The following is a 21,497-nucleotide window of genomic DNA, read 5'->3' on the forward strand; positions in this document are numbered from 1 at the left end:
GCAGCAGGACCTAGATTCATTGATGGCAATTACTTGAGGATTGCCACTTATTTCAGCGGGATGTATGAGAAGAACTACGTCTACTACTATTACTTGAAAGCCAAGCCTGTTGAAGTGGTTCTTCCAAACAAAAACCTGACGAGCTTAGAGAGACATGGAGCTATCAGCTTCAACATTTCCCACGAAAACTTTCTGGGAGAGCACAGGTCTCTCGGTCCCATTGCTGCACCAAGGAAAAGGAGTGCTCCGACGAGACATGACGAACCTGCTACGGAAGCATCTGAACCCGTCTATGGACCTCCGCGCTACTACTTCAAGCCATATGCTGGAGTTCTTCCTCCAGGTGCACTTTGTGACGCTCATGAGCATATTGGTCGACTTCAGAGATGGAACAAAGCACAAGACATGACGATAGAAAAGCTGAAAGACAAGTGCAAGGCGCTTAGCAAGACTGTGAAAAAGCAAGCAAAGACTTCAGCCAAGTTCATGAAGAAAGTAGCTGATGTCTTGACCAGGGGAGGAATAGCTGGATGTAGCTCAGCAGACTTCGCTTTCGCGAACACATTAGTCCCCCAGCCTCCACCTCAGCCTGCGGATCTTGGTTTCCCCCTCACTGCTAGACAGCTCCAGCGTAAGTGGAGGAACCCACCCATTGAACCCTCCACCTCAGGAAACAAGTCCCCATCCCTAGCCTCTTCTGATAATGAGGTCGAGATTGACGAGGTTCAGAGCCAGCCATGGTTTGGAGGCTACAGCTCAGCACCAGGTGGTTACTACACCACATTCCCACCAGACGACGACGATGCTGGGGCATCTATGTGCGAACCGAAATTCGCACTGTCGATTCCGTTTAAATTAGGAAAGTTAAGAAAACTCTAATTTCCTAGAAGTCCCGGATATATGTTAAACCGCACGCCAAGCAATCAGAACACGCAATTAAAGACGAAAAGAAATAAGAAATCGTAAAAGAGAGCAAAAGGAGTTTTATTCCGAATCCGCGTATGAGCGTTACAACAAGGTAGAAGCCTTGGCTACGAGAGCTGTCGGCGAGATTCCAAGTTCTAACAACCTAAGACTGCAAAACCTAGTTGAGTCGCAGCTCGAAATAAAAAAACGGAAAGTTGCCTAATTGCTCTAAGTGCTAAGTTTGCTCTGAGAAAAGTCCTATGTGCCTCTTGCCTAGGACTCCATATATACTCGCTCCTAGGTCGGTTTATGCTTTTTCCTCCTCTGCCCTTAAGCCGTCATAACTTAAAAATGGAGATATTCCGGTTTTCCCGATCTTTCTAATTATGTTCGAATACTTCATATTTATCTGCGGAAACTTGACATTTATCTTTCCTTGCGAACCAAGCATAAACCGTCCTACGGTTTATGGGCTTTTGGTTAAGAAATCGTAAGTGGGTTTCGAGTCACGTCTTAGGTCTCTTTGGGCCATTGTTTGACTCGAAACGTTTATTACGGCTTCTTTCGATAAAAACAAACTTTCTGCGGTTTTTATCGTAAAGTTCGATTGATGACATCAAATGACGAGAAACATGAAATGGGTTGGCTACGGTCTTCAGGAGATAGTATTAAAGAGTAGACGAGAATGCATGGATTCGTGTCATATCGATTTTTAAGAAAGCACAGTCGCTACGTAGCGACCGAGTCGTGTGCGTGCTCGGTCGCTACGTAGCGACCGAGCCGTGTACGTGCTCGGTCGCTACGTAGCGACTGAGGTTTGGGGAGAGCTTGGTCGCTACGTAGCGACCGAGCTTTGGTGAGAGCTCGGTCGCTACGTAGCGACCGAGCTTCAGGGAGAGCTTGGTCGATAAGTAGCGACCGAGCTTCGGTGAGAGCTCGGTCGCTACGTAGGGACCGAGCTTCGGGAAGAGCTCGGTCGCTACGTAGTGAGCGAGATGTGTACGTGCTCGGTCTCTACGTAGCGACCGAGCTTCGGTGAGAGCTCGGTCGCTATGTAGCGACCGAGCTTTGGTGAGAGCTCGGTTGCTACGTAGCAACCGAACTGTGTATGTGCTCAGTCGCTACGTAGCAACCGAGCTACGGGGAGAGCTCGGTCGCTACGTAGCGACCGAGCTTGGGGAAAGCTCGGTTGCTACGTAGCGACCGAGCTTCGGGGAGAGCTTGGTCGCTACCTAGCGACCGAGCCGTGTACGTGCTAGGTCGCTGCGTAGCGACCGAGCCGTGTATGTGCTCGGTCGCTACATAGTGACCGAGCTTCGCTGGTTGCTACGCGGCAACCTTGTTCGCGTCTTTCTCCGATTTTTCGTGAATGTGTTTTCTCCGCAAGATTCTTCGTAAAAATAAATCTTTTTCTAAGATTTATTTTTCATAAAAACGTTCAGGCCGATTTTTACGGACTTTCAGACATTGATTCCGTCGTGACCGATTTTGACCCCAACAGTTAGCCCCCCCAGCTCGTTAGAACCATGAGCTTCTAGCGTGAGGTTTTAGCGAGTGGCTTGGCAAGTTAGGTGAGTTAGGCGGAATTAATGGTCGAAAAGGTCTGTGGTAAGTGGTCTTCTCGCTCTTCTAAAAGTAGAACGTGATAAGATTTGGGCTGCGCCTTATGACGGCTGCCTACGTACCCTTGTTGAAGGGATCAAGCCTTTCGTAGTTCGTCTTGGAGTTAAGGTTCGTATGACTAGTTTTCCAGCGAGACCTTTACGGTCTGGTTTTTATGTAGAGGTTATCAGGCGTGTTGCTGCCGATGGTATTTTATATGGGTGTAGAAGGAAGGCTACGAGTTGTCATCTCGTAATCTAACTCTGTGTGAACTACTATATCCGTGATCTGTTTCGAGAGTTTTCCGCAGTGTATAAACTTGCGGGATTTCTGAAGACGCTCGAATATTGGCAAAGAGACAAATTTTGGGATCTCGTATCAAGGTTTTTGATACTATGCCTAGAGATGTTAGAGACCAGTGCGCTGGGTTTAGGGCAAGACCTAGGTTTACTCCTGGTTTTAGAGGGTGCGATGACTAATTCGACTTACGTATCCCATTTCAGTTTCATCCTGATTCCATACCGATTTAAAGTCCGCGATAGGTTCTCGGCTTATACGATTTGTATGGTTGGAACCGAGCATCTCTCCAAGGATAATTTTTAAGCCTCCTGGATGTGTTGACCAAAAATTTTGGGTTTCTTTTATAGCGCTATTATCCTTGTGTCGGATGTACGAGAGTCATCTCTACGAGATGGCTAAGTCTGTTTAGGACGTTAAGAGTTTGTTGTGATCAGCAACAAACTTAATGGTTAAAATTACCGTTTCAAGTCTTCGCGAAGGATATGTTTTGAGAAGATTTTAGTGCGTATGACGTTCTGGTCTTCCAAGAAAGTGTTTTTATCAGGAAGGAAATTTCGTCGAAGAACGAATCTTCAGGCGTCTGCGACGTCTCGCGATGCTGAAGATTTGTTATTCTTTCGTATGCCGCGTTTCGTGCATGAAATGTTCGCGGGCTTGAAGATGTTTCGCGATGTTGCAAGGGATTAGTCTTAGCCCTGCGTTTGGGAAACATTCTGGTTTGACTTCGGAAGTTCGCAGCCAGAATTGTTGTTCCTGTTTGGATTTGATTTGCGATCGAGGAGTTAGGAACAAGGGGTCGCGTAAATTTGTCCCCGGAAAAAGGCATCCTCCTATATCGTGCTATGTGTGGTGTTGGCCTTCCGAGATTTCTTTTGTGTCTATTTGAGGATGTTCCGTATAGCTATAGGAGCTCTGTTACGAGTTTTCCTTACATGCCGCATTTTACGAGTAACACACAGCGAGCTTAAAGTGAATCGTAGTATATGGAACTTGGTCGATTTTTGATAAGTGGAACCTTTCCGTTAACTGTTTGGTTGTTAGGACTGAGTTTCGTCATGACGAATTTACCGTATGATTCCCATTTTTGGGTGGTACGATAATTGTTTGTGTAATCGTTACTTGGCGTTTCAAGACAAATTCCGGATTATCGTTTAGCCGTCAAGTTATTGGAGCGGTGGTTGCTCAATTATTTTGTCTTTTCATGAAGGCTGTGCTCATCTTTATAGCCAAGGACGTTGTTGACAAAGGATTAGACCATGACACTTTCGTGCTGTCAATAAGGTCAAGTCGGTTAGAATTGTCCTTAAAGGGGATGATGTAACCTAGTTCGGCTTCGAAGGAAAGGCGTAATTGGGCGAGTGACGAATGGCGTTTATCGAGATTGATAGGCCGAGTATGCCCATGGTGGTAGAAAACGTTTTTCCACTTTAGGGTTAATTTATACGATGAAAGTTTCGTATAATGTTTCCTTTATTCGTATGGAAGTTGTTTCCTTTGTTTCCGAGGGAGATAAAGCCTAAGAAGCTCGATACAGAGCCCGTGTGGAGTCAGTTGCGGGGTGATTTCCTCCTCGGACGTGACCAAGCGGAATGTGAGCGGATGCCAGTGAGTCGCTGGGCTAAAGAATGAGACCTTTCAGATCGTGGTGCGAGGAAGTAAAGTTTATATTGGTCGTCCAATGTCGGATCATACAGCTTGGTTTTTTGCTATAAGGAAAGTACTTTTTCGTAAAACCTTTTACGTTTACTTTTGAAAGTTACTTCGTATGACATGATATGATTATACGAAGAATTTTTTGCGTAAGTAACGGGCGACAGGTTTTTACGAATTTATTAACTTGATGCAACATATGAGATGTCAAAATAACGATGTTTCCGCAGATTTTTGAGAAACGTTTTCGTTTTTGTTTTTATTCTTCGGTGAAAGTTTCTCTGAGTCACTCATGGAGTTTTACCAAAGGTTATTTCACCGAGATCTAGTCGCGAAACGTTTTTGCAGGTTTCTTGAATGAATCAGTTAAATAGCGATAGACTTAGTCGACGAGCGGGGAGGACGTGTTCTCTTTGTCGTATTTTCTATTACTTTTGTTCTTGATTTTGCTTTGTCGCAAATGTTTTTGATGTTTTTACGTGAGTCGGTTGGTTCAATGGAAAATGAGAGTGATGCTTTGATGCCTGAAGATTTCTAGTATAATGATTCTTATACGAAACTCATTTTATCAAATCATAAAAGATCTTTATGACTTCAGCAAATAATCGACTTTCATTCTGAAGTTTGGCAGAGGTTTTCTAACCGAATGAATGCGATGATAGATGCTGTAGTCTTTGATAATTTTTCCAACATGGTTTGGATCAGTTCCTAGCGTTTAGACGAATCTCAGATTGTCGTTTGCTTTTAGGATGATCTTGACGAGACATCGCATTGTATGAATATTTCTCTGCATATTTCTACGAGAGTTTGCTTTGTCGAAAGCGTTTTCTTGTCGAAAGCGTTTTCTTGATCTTGACGAGACATCGCATTGTTTGAATATGTTTTTGAAGTATGGGAGTATACGAGTATAGTATACGCACCTACTCCGTCCCTTTTTTTCTCGAGAAATAGAATGATCGACAGTCCGAGTCGGTTTGAAGACGACACTTGGACTGTGATTTGGTTGTTTCCAGGTTGAAAACTTGGAATATGTCGGTTCCGAGAGAATTGCCAGAAACGAATTGGTTTTAAGACGACGTTCATGTCTCTAGTTTTTTCTCTCCTTAGGAAGCGAGCTTGATATGCGTGGCGATCGTTTCTCGATTTTCGGAGAGTTTAGATCGGTTTGCAAGATCTGGACGAACAGTTATGGGACAATATATCGAGACAGGAAAAATCACTTAAGACTTAGTTCGCTAGACTATCCACCTAGGTTTTACGTTCCCTATAGTTTTTTGGCAGTCTCAAAGGCGTTTTTATTTCTTAGTAATTTTCTATAAAAACTCCAAGTCTGATTTCAAAAATTTCAAGTCGCAAATACCTTAGTTCTCTTGAAGATGCAGTTTTGTCTCTTCTCAGTTTTGCTTGCTCATTTCTCCTTCCTCTTCTTGTGTATGTTCGCCTTTTTCGATATTGGTGTTTATCCTTTGAAGCTTGACATTTATCTTCTGAACTTGACTGATACGAAGTCAATAAAAAGGTTCTGAACTTGACTGATACGAGTCTTACTTGTTTTCATCGTAATATCTCAACCGAAACTCCGATTGAGACAAAACGAAAAGCGTTTCGATCGGGATTCAAAAGAAAACACAAAGGAGGAGCTTTTTGAGGCCTTGCAAGTCGCTATGTAGTGAGCTGGAGGTCTGACAGGTCGCTATGTAGCGAGTAGAAGTAAGCCAAGAAGAGTCCTACTTGTTTTCGACGTAAAATCTCAACGGAAACTCCGATTGAGACGAAACGAAAAGCGTTTCGATGAGGATTCAAAATAGAACGCAAAGGAGGAATTTTCTGAGGCCTGACAGGTCGCTACGTAGCGAGTGGAAGCAAGCCAAGAAGAGTCCTACTTGTTTTCGTCGTAAAATCTCAACGGAAACTCCGATTGAGACGAAACGAAAAGCATTACGATGAGGATTCAAAACAGAACGCAAAGGAGGACCCTTTTTAGGCCTTACAGGTCACTACGTAGCGAGTGAAGAGTTGGCTTGAGCTCGGTCACTACGTAGCAACCGAGCCGTGTGCTTGCTCGGTCGCTACGTAGCGACCGAGCTGTGTAATCGATTTGTTGCGCTTCCTTTTTCCGCGATTAACCTAGGGGTTTTCAGTGGTTTTTGGGAGAACAAGTTTTACCCTTCCGAAAGGTTTTCGGAAAACGTGTTTTGGTAAAACTCTTACGCATTGAGATTTCTTTTGTTCGGTAATGAGCCAAACTTACGGGGTTTGATAAGATTTATCGTTTCCCTTTATGTTTAAAAAGAGAAATCGCGAGCTCGTTTCATTGCACTTCCTGTGGCGAAAAGTTGCAGCAAGGTTTTCGATTTTCTCAAGAACTGTGGCGTTTGCATAGGCGTTGGCTATAGGCGCAGTGGCGGCTGGAGTTTTCTTACCAGCGTTGTTGCAAACTGCGATTTTCTCTTTTGTATTTCTATACATTGTTTTGATCAAGCGTTTTGCGGCTATGAGTTAGAGTAATCAGTCGCCCCCCTCCTTCTAGCGCCAAACTGTGGAAACCGAAATTCGCACTGTCGATTACCGTTTAAATTAGGAAAGTTAGGAAAACCCTAATTTCCCAGAGGTCCCGAATATCTGTTAAACCACACGCCGAGCAATCAGAACACGCAATTAAAGACGAAAAGAAATAAGAAATCGTAAAGGAGAGCAAAAGTAGTTTTATTCCGTATCCGCGTATGAGCGTTACAACAAGGTAGAAGCCTTGGCAACGAGAGCTGTCGGCGAGATTCCTATTTCTAACAACCTAAGACTGCAAAACCTTGTTGAGTCGCAGCTCGAAAAAACAAAAACGGAAAGTTGCCTAATTGCTCTAAGTGCTAAGTTTGCTCTGAGAAAAGTCTTATGTGCCTCTCGCCTAGGACTCCTTATATACTCGCTCCTAGGTCGGTTTATGTTTTTTCCTCCTCTGCCCTTAAGCCGTCATAACTTAAAAATGGAGATATTCAGGTTTTCCCGATCTTTCTAATTATCTTCGAATACTTCATATTTATCCGCGGAAACTTGACATTTATCTTTCCTTGCGAACCAAGCATAAACCGTCCTACGATTTATGGGCTTCTGGTTAAGAAATCGTAAGTGGGTTTCGAGTCACGTCTTAGGTCTCTTTGGGCCATTGTTTGACTCGAAACGTTTATTACGGCTTCTTTCGATAAAAACAAACTTTCCGCGGTTTTTATCGTAATGTTTGATTGATGACTTCAAATGACGAGAAACATGAAATGGGTTGGCTACGGTCTTCGGGAGATAGCATTAAAGAATAGACGAGAATGCATGGATTCGTGTCGTATCGATTTTTAAGAAAGCACAGTCGCTACGTAGCGACCGAGTCGTGTGCGTGCTCGGTCGCTACGTACCGACCGAGCCGTGTACGTGCTCGATCGCTACGTAGCGACCGAGCTTCGGGGAGAGCTCGGTCGCTACGTAGCGACAGAGCTTCGGTGAGAGCTCGGTCGCTACGTAGCGACAGAGCTTCGGTGAGAGCTCGGTCGCTACGTAGCAACCGAGCCGTGTACGTGCTCGGTCGCTACGTATCGACCGAGCTTCGGTGAGAACTCGTAGCGACCGAGCCGTGTACGTGCTCGGTCGCTACGTAGCGACCGAGCTTCAGGGAGAGCTCGGTCGCTATGTAGCGACCGAGCTTCGGGGAGAGCTCGGTCGCTACGTAGCGACCGAGCCGTGTACGTGCTCGGTCGCTACATAGCGACCGAGCTTCGGTGAGAGCTCGGTCGCTACGTAGCGACCGAGCTTCGGGGAGAGCTCGGTCGCTACATAGCGACCGAGCCGTGTACGTGCTCGGTCGCTATGTAGCGACCGAGCTTCGGTGAGAGCTCGGTCGCTACGTAGCGACCGAACCGTGTACGTGCTCAGTCGCTACGTAGAGACCGAGCCGTGTACGTGCTCAGTCGCTACGTAGCGACCGAGCTTCGGGGAGAGCTCGGTCGCTACATAGCGACCGAGCCGTGTACGTGCTCGGTCGCTACATAGTGACCGAGCTTCGGGGAGAGCTTGGTCGCTAGGTCGCTACGTAGCAACCGAGCCGTGTACGTGCTCGGTCGCTATGTAGCGACGGAGCTTTGGTGAGAGCTCGGTCGCTACGTAGTGACCAGCTTTTGCGATGGTTGCTACGCGGCAACCTTGTTCGCGTCTTTCTCCGATTTTTTGTGAATGTGTTTTCTCCGCAATTGTTCGCGTCTTTCTTGGATTTTTCGTGAATGTGTTTTCTCCGCAAGATTCGTCGTAAAAATAAATCTTTTTGTAAGATTTATTTTTCGTAAAAACGTTCATGCCGATTTTTACGGACTTTCAGACATTGATTCCCTCGTGACCGATTTTGACCCCAACAATCTACCCCTACTCACTATCCGTAGAAGGTACTTCATTACTTTCCCTTGTATATACCATTTCATTTTTTTTGCATATTAGCGTTCTTTTGGGTATCTCTCTCTACTTGACAACACAGAGACTGTGTAACTTATGTTTGGGGGAGGTACCAAGTATTTGATCATGTTTGCTTTGATGATTTTTTATTGAGTCTTGCATACATACCTTTTTGTATAAAAAAATAAATCATATAGATTACATCACTTGCATTTTTAGGAGAGTCTAGAGCATATAGGTTGCATTCACTTGCATTGGGAGCAATGATTTAAAATGCATTGTAAAGAACACTACCTCGCGCTCGAATAGCTATTGCATCTCTCAAAAAGCCTTGTATGTTTTGAGCCTTGAAAACTCTTCCTGAATCTCATTAGTTGCTGAAACTCAATCTTTGAAGCCAACTACAACCTTATTTGAAGTGAACGAACTTAATGCTTCTTGCTCATGGTCCCTTGTGTACTGAGTCATGGCTATACACACTTGAGTTGTCACATCCTTTAAGCCAATCTTTTTGACAAACTCGAGTGGTAGACCACTCCCAAAACCCTTTCCTCCTTTTAAGCTTTCATTGTTTGATGAGTGAAGCCTTTTTTCGGAAAGTCTTACATGTGCATAATGTTGAGAGTATCGGGAACGACAATGCTTGATCTTCATTCTTGCTAGATTAGACACTCTATTGTCTAGCTATAGGTGGGGGTGAGTGTTGTGATTATGATTTGGGAGCATGAAAAGTTTGAAGGAAAAAAATAGACTCTTTGTGTTTAAGTGAATAGTCTTATTGAGATAAGTAGATAAACATCTAGCTCAAGTTTATGAAAAGTCTTGGCCCAAAAAAAAAGAAAAAAAAAATAGGGGGGGCTAGCAAAGTTGTTAGGAGCTAAGAAATGTTTTTAAATTGTGAAAGAAAAAAAAAAATCCCTTGTAGATTTCAAAGAGAAAGAGTTTTATGTGAAAAATGTTCTTAGAATCTTTTGGTGAGAGATGTGAGTTGGGTTTGACATTGGAAAATGATTGTGTAACTTGTATCTTTGGAAAAATGGTAGAACAACGGAGATTGAGCATTGTATTCTTAGATATATTACGTGCAATGTCAAAGCTACTTGTCTTGAGAGTAAACCACCTTAAAGATCATGTATCTTGAACCTCTTGACTCACTTGAATAAAAAGCCTTCCCTTACCCAACCAAATGATTTGGACCAATTGACAATTTGCAAGAATTCACCTGATGTTTATTGCTTAATGAATGTGAGAGTTGGTTGATTTGAATGTGTGGATGCTTGATGATGATTGTAAGGGCAAAAGGAGTTGAGATAGGCCTAGAGAAGCTAGAGTGTAATAAGAGAGTGTGCTCATGTTGGATTTAGATGTTGAATTGAGTGCTAGATGGGTTTCTTTTGGCTATGAGCTCCCACCTTCAAACCTCTCTCCCTATGAGTTCTAGAAAGTTCACTTGTGGACAAGTAAAAGAACAAGTTTGGGGGAGTTGATAACTTGCATATTTCCATTGTGTTATCCATTCACCCATATGCATTTTGATCATATAGACTAGGATTTAGCCATGTTTAGGTTGCATTTTGCATACATGAGTCTTTATTAGGTATTGGAGTACCACATGGAGTTCTTGGAGACATTTGGGTGCATTTGAAACTCAAAAGAGGTGATAAAGGTGATCATTGAACGAGCAGTGCATGAAGCGACCCTACCGGAGCGACGCCATGAACTCGCAAAAATAGACCCGGAGCGACCTCCTAGAGCGACGACACGAAGTCGCTCCAGCTCCAGAGCGAGGTCAGCACAGCGACACTCGAGGTCGCTCGGGTTTGTGTAGATTTGAGACACGAAGAACAAGCCGGGAGCGATGTCCCACAGCGACTACCTGAGGTCGCTCCCAACACCCAGAGCGACCTCCCGGAGCGACGTGCTGAGGTCGCTACGCTTCAATTATTTGGTCGAACTTATGATTAATCAAGGGCCTTTTGGTCATTTGTTATGCACGTTTTACACTTTCTAAACCTATGTTTAAGTACCTTTTGTAAGCCATTGGAGGCTGATTATCTTTTATCCTAAGAAAACCACCAAAAACCTCTTGGAAAGTTCATCTCTTTGATTCAATTGATTATTTTTGTTATTGCAATCCTGTTGTTTTCATATCGATTCTCTGTATTTCTCTACATGATAAATCTGAAATCCAATATGGGTTTAAGAGGAATCATGGAGATTAGTGAGTAATCACCTTTTGAATTCATGGGTTAGGGAGATTAAGGGTGATTAGGTCAGAGCTAGAATGTTTTAGTGTAGATCATTCTTAGTCCTTGCTAGTAGAATATTCATAATGCATCTTCTGAGTTGGCCTCTCAAAAGTTGATCTTTAGGCATTTTCCACCCAAAAGGTGTTTGATGAAATGCCTGAGACAACTCTTCTAAGCTTTTAGCATACTTTGCCAAAGATATTTGTTGTTAGAGGTGCTAAGATAGCCATTAGACTTGTTAGTAATGATTGATTTCATATTATTCAACCAAAGACATTTGATGTTTGAAATGTGTTAGTAAATGAACATTCATCTAGACATATAGCTTGTTTAGAACTGTGTTTAAGCTTAAGGTTGATAGTTTGATTGATCGTTTGTCATCCTTAGTTCAAACTTGATCACCCAAGGTCTAATCCATATGCCCATGAGTTCTCTTTTCCCTTAGTCAAGAAAGTTACTTCATTTATCGCTTTTATTATTCTGCAACTGCATTAGCATTAATCGTTAGTTTAGAAATCTTTTAAATCACCGGTTGCACTTAGATTAAGTGAGTACTTGCATTCTCAGTGCTTTGAAATCCCTTAGAATTGGTTTGACAATATTTTATACTACATCATTTGTGTTAGGAGTCTTGAAAACTCCTAACATCAACTATGCACATAAATAATCACATGTAGGTAAAAATTTAATTTTTCAAAAAAAACATTTAAGATTTCTAAAATCTAACCCTAAGAATACATACAATACTACAACACATGTTGCCAAACCCTAGATCAAAGAATATCATGATTCACTACTTTCACTCATCTATGTTGATAACAATTCAATTTTATTATATCTTAATTTATATCACTTAAAATTGTTTATAATTAAATGATTTTAATTTTTTGCTTATCAAAATATTTTTTACAAAATTTATAAATTATTTTTAAGATCAACTATACCAGACGACTTCCAAGACTTAACAGAATCTCAGAAGACTTAGCGGGGCTATATTTATAAAAATGAGTCCTGTTTTTTTGTTTGGTCACAATGGACTGGCTGTAATTTCATAAGACTTTTGGGTTATTTTTGCATTTGATTCAAGTTTGGATATATTTTTGCAATCAAAATCAAGTTTTGAGTCATATTTGGTAAATCTCCCTAAATTATATTACGACGTGACCATAATCTAAAATGTGATCATAAGAAAGTAATTTTCGTAGTTAGAAAGAAAGATAAGTAAAGCCCCTTAAAACAAAAACAAACAGGAATATACAACATAAGAGTACAACAAACAATTCGTGGCATTTGTGCGTTTCGATGAGCGTTGGCCTTTGTATATTTAGTCTTTTAATGTTTGTTAAAAGCATGCTTGACTAAGCGTGTTTAGTATAATACAGAGAAAATATCTTGGTTCATTAGTTTATTCCTTGCACATCCAAAACAAATCTCTTAAATAATCACATACTAATTAGCAGTGAAGAAAGCAGGACGGGGAGAATTACCAAGCATGAAGCATGTGAAGTGCTTGTGAAAGTATTACTTCTCCTGGACTCGGTGAACGCTAAGCAGGTATCGAGCTCTTTACATACTTGGTAGACCGTTTGGCTACGACTAATCTGATGAATATCATCATCAATCATTTAGTCCATCCATTTTTTCTGCGGACAATCTCCGATGTATTCCTCTATTTTTTTTTCTATAATAGAGGTGGGTTTATCTCCAATGTATTTCTCTATTTTTTTCTTTATAAAAGAATATTCTTAAAAGATTCTTTTTTTTTTATTTTATAAATAACACATTTAACTTATAAATGTTGCAAATTAACCCATTTATTATAACTTTTAATTTTTTTTCATAAAATTGCAATATTATTTAAATTAAACATTTTATTACAAATGACATTAGAAAATAATAATAAAACAAAATAGACATTATCTAAACATCTCATTACTATATTTTTCCCATAAATGGTCAATTAATGCATTCCGAAGTGAGAAATGAGCTTCTTTATCTTTGATTTTTCTGAATCAACTTAGAAACTCTAGGAACCGATTATCTTCATCATCTGGTATTTGAACTTTTGGTGATGGAGCTCCTCTTCCAATACACTAGAAGAAGGAAATAAACAATTCTTAGAGAACCTAAAAAAGTCAAGTGAACAAAGACAAACATCAGTTGGAGATTCAAAGATAAAATTTTGCTTTAAAACAGATGAAGGAAAAAAATAATTTATTTTGTGACGTCAATTCCATAGAAGATCCAAATGTTCGTGAACATTTCCAAGTAAAGAAAGCACATATTTTACAAAAGAGCAGTCACTAGCACCAAAATCAGGAAACTCCTCCTCCACCCACGTCGTTTGGACAATATTTTAACAATTTTTGTGGATCCGGAAGTAATTTACCGAAGTATTAAGTTGTTTCAACATGTTGTATTGATTAATATTTAAGTATTAAGTTGTTTCAATATTTAAGTTTAATTTTAATATGTTATCAATATGTAAAATTATGTTAAACTTTTAATAATTAAGTTTTAATTAATAGTTTTAATTATCAATATAAAATTTTAGATATCATTCATTAAATAAAAAGTCTGACTTTAAAATAAAATAATTAGTATGTAAACATAAAATAATTAGATATATTTTTATTTATTTTATTTATAATTATAAAAATTAAAAAGTAGTATGTAAACAAAACTCTGTGCATTTATATGTAAAAATTGTATTTCTTCATAAACATGTATTTTAGTTATAATCACAAAAGTTAAAAGATTATTTTGTAAATAAAAAAGTACATCTCTATTATAGAGGAATGCTATTTTTTTCTCCTAAATATAGAGAAAAAAATAGTAATCTCTATTATAGGGGAAGAAATAGAGGTGGGTTGGAGTAGATTTTCCTCTATTATAGCATATAGAGGCAAATATAAGGATGAGTTGGAGATCCTCTAACCGAAAGCTAAATATCCTTGACCAAACATAGCTATTATTTTGACTCATTGCGTCTAAACCTATGTTTGTGTAACTAAGTAGCAATTTGGGTAAATCAAGTAGTATGTATCTACACCGAGAATGTTTTATGATATATTTCATAACAACAAATAATGAATTTCTTCGTAAAAAAAAAAACAAATAATGAATTTGCTCAGAGGAAGACATTACAGAAAAATCAACAACAATCCGAGATTAGTTAACTCTGTTTAAAATTTTCTTCATAAAAAGCTCAAGGATATGATATGACACTTGCGTTATTCTGTTAGTTCACTCCCTAGGCTACTAGTGATGGGACTAGTCTAGGTTAAGCCATAGATCTGCGTTCGGTTCAAGAAGGCTTTCTTGGGTAGGCTACATGTTATTTTTTTCTTAATCATCAGTAAATCTTGATTTGGGATATCCAAATCTTCATCATCTAAAAATAGATTAAATAATATTTGGTGATTGCTGTGTAACCTAACTAATCTAAAAATGGAAATATTTTCACGTGGTGTCAAGATAAATCTTCTTTTTCTTCACATAGAAAAGGTTTATGTTCACGGACGTCATGGTAAATTCAAAGAAAAGACAGAAATGACACGCAACCAGGTCACTATACAACTTGGTATAGTTGGATAAAGATCAAAAGCAATTAAAAGATGCATAGTACAGTTTGGTTTGGTGGTTGAAAAAAATCTTTAAATGATTTTCTATGTAGGTAACGCAACTTCTCTCAATATAATTCGTTTAATTTATTTTAATTTTCTTCGATAATATTAATCCACTATAATTAGTGAAGAAACTAATTCCAAAAAGCGAGGATGGTGATAATTGTTAGACGTTTTAATACTTGAAAGAAAACAAAAAAAAAAGTTGGAGATGGATACGAATGACATGTCAAGTCCGACAAGGAACTACATGCACTTGTCGTCCTTCTAATCCATTGCCCACAAACATCGTTAAAGACACAACTTCTTTCTTGTTTCTTCTTCTTCTTCATTACTCTTCACCATTTTCTTCTCTTCTTCTTCTTCTTGTACTTTTTCTTTTGCAGACATATGGCTATGTGGTTTGCTAGATCCAGAAACCTCGTTTCTAGCTTGAGACAGAACCTAGGTCTGTCGGCGATTCTCATCAAGCGCAATCACTCTTCTCCTCGCCCTGTTTTTACAAACTATGAGTTATCTTCGAAGGTGTTTTTGGATCCCTCCACGAGCTTCCGTCACGAGTCGACGGCAGTGGAGTCACAGCCTGATTTGGTTCAACAGAGTGATCATGAGGATGATGCCCAGGTAATAATACTTTATTTGGTTATAATATTTATACTAGCTTTCACGTGGTTATACATACTTCATTATAAAAAAATTGGATCTAGCTCATAAAAAGAAAGAATGAATAACCGATCATTTCAATTGTACAAATCCAAGGATTTAATTAGCTCTTCCAAGGAGACGTTAGTTTTTCTTTCTTTCTTAACTAGTAGATATTTTCGGTTTAATGGCATCAATCCGGTTTAGTTTCCTCATTTCAAAATTGACGATTACTTGATTCATTCATACTAAACTAAATCCAAATCAAGGTGAAAATGGTTTTCATTTTGGCATGTTATATTAGTAATTCAGTATCAAAGATTTCTGCCGTAAGAAAAATCATAAATATCTTATCTGGTGTCGGTAAGATCCGGTACGAGATCTCATACTTCACAACAACATTTGATTCATAGCCGCACAAGTCATGAGTAAAAAAAAGTGGAGACCACTAGTCATACCATACGTATGAACAATTGAATGGGACCATTGAATAGTACTGTACGGGTCCCACCTGGGGTCGTCTGATTAAGTACGTGTCATTTATGTAATAACCCATCACAGACTCACAGTGCGGACACTATTTACAACTACGACCCCTGTTCTTATCAAACCTTTTTACATATGCCCCATTAGTTTTTATTCTTCACACATTTAAAGAGTTTTATGTATCATACCGATTACTATCTAAACCGATACTGAAATTTTCTAGGAATTGGACTTTCCGGGGGGCAAAGTCGGTTACACATCTGAGATGAAATTCATACCGGAATCATCTTCTAGAAGGATTCCATGTTATCGAGTGCTTAACGAGCACGGAAAAATCATCTCCGATAGCGATTTTATTCCGGTACAGTTCTTTGAAAATGCACATACTCACAGTTGGTATAGTTTCGGTTAAACGTTAACCGATACATTTTTTTTTTGTTGAATGAAATCTAATTAAGGTGAGCGAGAAACTCGCGGTTAGAATGTACGAACAAATGGCGACGCTTCAGGTGATGGACCACATCTTCTACGAAGCTCAGCGTCAAGGAAGAATCTCCTTCTATCTCACTTCCGTCGGAGAAGAAGCCATCAACATCGCTTCCGCCGCCGCTCTCAGTCCAGAAGACGTCGTTTTGCCTCAGTACCGAGAGCCTGGAGTGCTTCTCTGGCGCGGCTTCACCTTGGAAGAGTTCGCGAATCAGTGCTTTGGTAACAAAGCTGATTACGGCAAAGGCAGACAAATGCCTATCCATTACGGCTCTAACCAACACAACTACTTCACTGTCTCCTCTCCTATCGCGTAAGAAACCAATCTTTAATTCTTGTTTTGGATGGAGCATTTTGCTGACTCTGTTTTTATTTGTTCAGGACACAGCTTCCTCAAGCAGCTGGAGTAGGCTATGCTCTGAAGATGGAGAAGAAGAACGCTTGTGCAGTGACATTCATTGGAGACGGAGGCACAAGCGAGGTTTCTTTATGCCATTCTCATTTCTTGCGTAAGGGGCAACCTTTCAAGAATTGAAAATTTATATAGTTTTTGGGTTTGGATTATGATGGGATAGGGAGATTTCCACGCCGGGTTGAATTTCGCGGCGGTGATGGAAGCTCCGGTGGTGTTTATATGTCGGAATAACGGTTGGGCTATCAGCACTCATATCTCAGAACAGTTCAGAAGTATGAAACTAAACGAACTTCCTCTGTTTTTCTTTTTCAGACTAAACAAATCCTCTGTTCTTTTTTTTTTGAGCGAGCTTGTGTGGTTGATTACAGGTGATGGAATTGTTGTGAAAGGTCAAGCTTACGGTATCCGAAGCATCCGAGTGGACGGCAACGATGCCCTCGCGGTTTACAGCGCGGTACGCTCGGCAAGAGAGATGGCTGTAACAGAACAAAGACCTGTTCTCATCGAGGTTTAAAACCATAACTAAAGAATCATTACAAAGTAGCAACTTCTTTCCTTTGTAACGTTTTAGTGAAGTTAGTTTTTTTCTTATTTATTTATTTACAGGCGATGACATATAGAGTAGGACATCACTCTACATCAGATGATTCAACTAAGTACAGGGAAGCCGATGAAATCCAGTACTGGAAAATGTCGAGAAACCCTGTGAATAGGTTCAAGAAATGGGTGCAGGATAATGGATGGTGGAGCGAGGAAGATGAATCTAAGCTAAGATCTAGCACAAGAAAACAGGTAGAGATTCCTAAAAAACACACTACATTCTTGATGTTTGTTAAGATTGAAGTTATTTAGCCGGTTTTGTGTATTTGTAGCTGCTACAAGCGATTCAGGCGGCGGAGAAGTGGGAGAAACAACCATTAACAGAGTTGTTTAACGATGTGTATGATGTTAAGACGAAGAATCTTGAGGAGCAAGAAGTTGGTTTAAAGGCATTAGTAGAGAAACAACCTCAAGATTATCCTACTGGTTTCCATATCTGAGTCTAGAGGAACTGTGAAGTTGAAGATCTCATTCTCATGTATGATGTATCATGTATTCATGTATATATAGACTTTCTCATCGCAGACTATTTATATTGTCAAAATCAGAGTTACGAGCCATGAGAAATGTATTTCCATCATTTAGTAAGATTTCATGATTTCATATCTGACTTTTGACTCTTATCTAAATTTCAGAATCTTCTCTTTACATCTTGTTTTATTTTTGGTTCATCATCAGGCAGGAACTTCTCTTAACATCTTGTTTGACTTTTGGCTCTATCCAAATTTCCGAAACTTCTCATAACATCTCATTTTATTTTTAGTTCATCAGGAGGATCTACCAATCCTACACCACCTACTAATAATGTATCTTCCAAGGTTAAGCAAACTAGATGATTTTAGTATTGTATTGTTGATGTTTATGAATGTAAATCGAAGAAGAGCCAGTAGCCCTATGTACACTAAGGAACGGCTTTTATGTGGACAATCTTGTTCATGTGTGTGTGTCTTTATCGACAATGTTTAAGATTTGGGTGCTGATTTGCATCATCAACACTTTATTCGGCCTCTGAATCTTCTTTCACATTTCTTAGTAATAGATATCTTTTAGGATCCTCAAGAGAAATGTAAAACATCAACCCTTCCCACATTCTCGTAAAATGCGTAGCTGCACTGCGTATGAAAAATATTCTTTAATTTCATTTGACCATAGTAATAAGACCCATAACACCAAAATCCTTAGACCAAACAAGACGTCACAACCATCGCTAAACAATGAAATCCCAAAATCTCAGCTCATTGGCTTAATTAGGGTGTTCACTATGTGAGTGAGACAATAAAAAATAGAGGTCCTACCGGGAGTCGAACCCAGGTCGCTGGATTCAAAGTCCAGAGTGCTAACCACTACACCATAGAACCTGTTTGTTAATAACTCATACTTTTCTTTAGATACCCCATTTGAGAATACTAAAAGGCTTGGCTACTCCAGTTTGGGTTTGGTTGATTCAGATTTTTAAATATTTGGTATTATAATAAGTCTCATTCGAGTTTTACTAATTTTGGATTGGTTTTGATTCTTTCTGGTTGGATTTGGAACCAATATGTGATATCACTAAAAAACTTAAAAAAATAATGAAAATGATAAAAATACTCAAAATTAGAAATGATTCAGAAATCTAATATTAGCTAGTTAAACCAGCTAAATAAAAAAAATTGAATAGAAAACTTAACTACAAAATCTCAAAAATACTAGAAAATATCTAAGTTACCTTAACATATGTAAAAGATAAATAAATTGAACTAATTTCAGATACTTTGGATCCTACTTCAGATTTTAATTTGAGTTATACTTGAACCCAAAAGAACCTAGTTCTTAGATCCGTTCGGATATTTATAACTGTTAGGATCGAATTTCAATTTTTCGGTTTGAATTTTGAATTTTGAATTTAATTTAAAACGCCAAGGTCTGCTTATTATCGAAATTACCTGAACTAAATTGAAATGAAACCTTTTTATTTAATTACTTAACTGTTCAAAAGGTATTAATTTGAACATTCATTTGGAGCTACTTGGCTCTATTTTCCTTTTAATTAATATATATCTTCACAAAAGCAGAATAATAAAAATAAAAGATGAACTTTGTTCTTTGGTCAACACGTGATTTTGTGTTTTTGATAGAAAATCAGCTTTTATCTTATAGTGATACTACCAGCTAATATGACACATACTCCAATTTGTCCTTAGTGTTACTACCAGTATTAAGTTTGATACAATAGGCCTTAGTATTGGCCAACATTTGTCCAGCCAATTTGGTCAAGTGTTATCGCGGTGATACAATAATTACGCGGACTTGAGTTGTAATGAAGATGCTTTCAAGTCCCTATTAACGAGTATAATAGATACCATGATTCACCTAAAGTAGTTTTTTCACCTAGGACGGTTCATTAATGAACACTGCTTAACACTTAACAGCTTTGAATGTCAATCTCAGAGGACACTAATAAAAACCGACAGTAAGCAACACTCTGTCTCCTAATCATTGTATATCCCTATTTATAGTCATATAGATAGAGCTTCATTTTCCGTACGGATAAAACTTTTCAATGGTCTCCTGGATATAATTTCCTTTAAAATAATTAATTGGAAATGTAATTAATAATTAGTGAGTAATTGAGGAAAGCTTAAAATGACGACCGTGTGTTGACTCAGTTCAAGGTTACTTCCACATAGCAAATCACTTACCATAATAGCAAAAACAACAAAGACTATAAACTCGCCAACATATCCTATGATTCACTTCTTAGAACTAGTCAAACTTATAACTTAGGAATATATGTAACTCCAATCATTTGATTACCCAAAGACTTTCAGTGATGTATATATATAAAGCACACTCCAATCCAGTTCTTGACACAGTACAGCATTGCAATTGCGTTACACTAAAGCACTAACAAAAACAAAAATGGAGAACGAAATGATCAAGACTCAGGCTCTCATAATCGGTGCAGGACCAGCCGGTTTAGCTACATCAGCCTGTCTAAACCGGTTGAACATACCGAACATAGTGGTGGAGAGAGAGGAATGCAGTGCCTCTCTCTGGAAAAGAAGGTCTTACGATTGTCTCAAGCTTCATCTCGCGAAGCACTATTGTCAACTCCCTCACATGCCATTCCCTCCAAACACTCCTACCTTCGTCTCCAAGTCAGGTTTCATCACTTACCTTGACGAATACGCCACGCGTTTCAACTTAAACCCTAGGTACAACCGCAACGTCGAATCCGCGTATCTCAAAGATGGTAGATGGATCGTGGAGGTGGGGAAAGGAGCGGAGAGAGAGGTTTACTCGGCGGACTACTTGGTCGTGGCTACGGGTGAGAACAGCGAAGGCGTGATCCCGGAGATTCCGGGGCTTGCTGAGAGCTTCGAAGGTGAGTACTTGCACTCAAGCGAGTACAAGAACGGCGAGAGGTTCGCCGGAAAACATGTTTTAGTCGTCGGAAGTGGAAACTCCGGGATGGAGATTGCTTATGATGTGTCCAAGTGGGACGCTGATGTCTCCCTCGTCGTTCATAGTCCTGTACACGTGCTGACGAGAGAGATAGTAAGGATCGGTATGTGGCTGCTCAGGTTTTTCCCGGTAAAATTAGTTGACCCTTGGTGTCTCTTACTCGCGAAGCTGAGGTTTGGTGATACTTCGAGATATGGGCTTATAAGGCCTAATAAAGGCCCATTTATGAACAAGCTTGTCACCGGCCGGTCACCTACCATCGACGTCGGCTGCGTCGACGAGATAAAAGCCGGCAAGATTGAGGTTGTGTCCTCTATTAAGCGTATAGAAGGGAAGAGAGTGGTGTTCGTTGATGGAAACACCGAAAGAGTCGATTCTATTGTCTTTGCAACAGGTTACAAGAGCAGCGTTTCAAAATGGCTTCAGGTATGTTTTTTTGCAACTTAAGATAAATGTCTTAATGTTCTTGTTTTAATGTGCTCTGATGTGACTACAGGTTGACGATGGAGACTTGTTCAACGAGAATGGGATGCCGAAAGGAGAGTTACCGGATCATTGGAAGGGGAAGAACGGCTTGTACAGCGTTGGATTTGGGAGACAAGGCTTGGCTGGTATCACAAGAGATGCTCAGAACGTTGCTACAGACATTGCTTCTCTCTGATT

General features: G+C 39.7%; 2 protein-coding genes and 1 non-coding gene across 3 annotated transcripts; 2 read left to right on the forward strand and 1 right to left on the reverse strand.

Moving 5' to 3' along the window:
• The first annotated feature begins 14,881 nt into the window (after nucleotides 1-14,881).
• On the forward strand, nucleotides 14,882-17,997 carry LOC106376446 (2-oxoisovalerate dehydrogenase subunit alpha 1, mitochondrial). The gene is made up of 8 exons (XM_013816530.3): nucleotides 14,882-15,382; nucleotides 16,110-16,247; nucleotides 16,345-16,685; nucleotides 16,754-16,853; nucleotides 16,948-17,059; nucleotides 17,156-17,295; nucleotides 17,394-17,579; nucleotides 17,660-17,997. The coding sequence occupies exons 1-8, from the start codon at nucleotides 15,149-15,151 to the stop codon at nucleotides 17,825-17,827; spliced, it is 1,419 nt and encodes a 472-aa protein (XP_013671984.1). The 5' UTR covers nucleotides 14,882-15,148; the 3' UTR covers nucleotides 17,828-17,997.
• A 676-nt stretch (nucleotides 17,998-18,673) lies between these two features.
• TRNAQ-UUG lies at nucleotides 18,674-18,745 on the reverse strand. The gene has a single exon. It is a non-coding gene; the product is annotated as a tRNA-Gln (tRNA).
• A 964-nt stretch (nucleotides 18,746-19,709) lies between these two features.
• Nucleotides 19,710-21,495, forward strand: LOC106375177 (probable indole-3-pyruvate monooxygenase YUCCA11). Its single transcript, XM_013815045.3, has 2 exons — nucleotides 19,710-21,260; nucleotides 21,331-21,495. The coding sequence occupies exons 1-2, from the start codon at nucleotides 20,289-20,291 to the stop codon at nucleotides 21,493-21,495; spliced, it is 1,137 nt and encodes a 378-aa protein (XP_013670499.1). The 5' UTR covers nucleotides 19,710-20,288.
• Nucleotides 21,496-21,497: the final 2 nt, after the last annotated feature.

This window comes from Brassica napus, chromosome C5 (assembly GCF_020379485.1).
Source record: "Brassica napus cultivar Da-Ae chromosome C5, Da-Ae, whole genome shotgun sequence".
NCBI lineage: Eukaryota > Viridiplantae > Streptophyta > Magnoliopsida > Brassicales > Brassicaceae > Brassica > Brassica napus.

What these genes read in the sequence shown, in the direction of transcription:
- LOC106375177 (XM_013815045.3), top strand. Translation starts at nt 20,289, where the DNA reads ATGGAGAACGAAATGATCAAGACTCAGGCTCTCATAATCGGTGCAGGA. An exon ending in GCGTTTCAAAATGGCTTCAG is followed by an intron (nt 21,261 to 21,330) that starts GTATGTTTTTTT and finishes ATGTGACTACAG; the next exon opens with GTTGACGATGGAGACTTGTT.
- LOC106376446 (XM_013816530.3), top strand. Translation starts at nt 15,149, where the DNA reads ATGGCTATGTGGTTTGCTAGATCCAGAAACCTCGTTTCTAGCTTGAGA. An exon ending in ATCATGAGGATGATGCCCAG is followed by an intron (nt 15,383 to 16,109) that starts GTAATAATACTT and finishes GAAATTTTCTAG; the next exon opens with GAATTGGACTTTCCGGGGGG. An exon ending in CCGATAGCGATTTTATTCCG is followed by an intron (nt 16,248 to 16,344) that starts GTACAGTTCTTT and finishes AATCTAATTAAG; the next exon opens with GTGAGCGAGAAACTCGCGGT.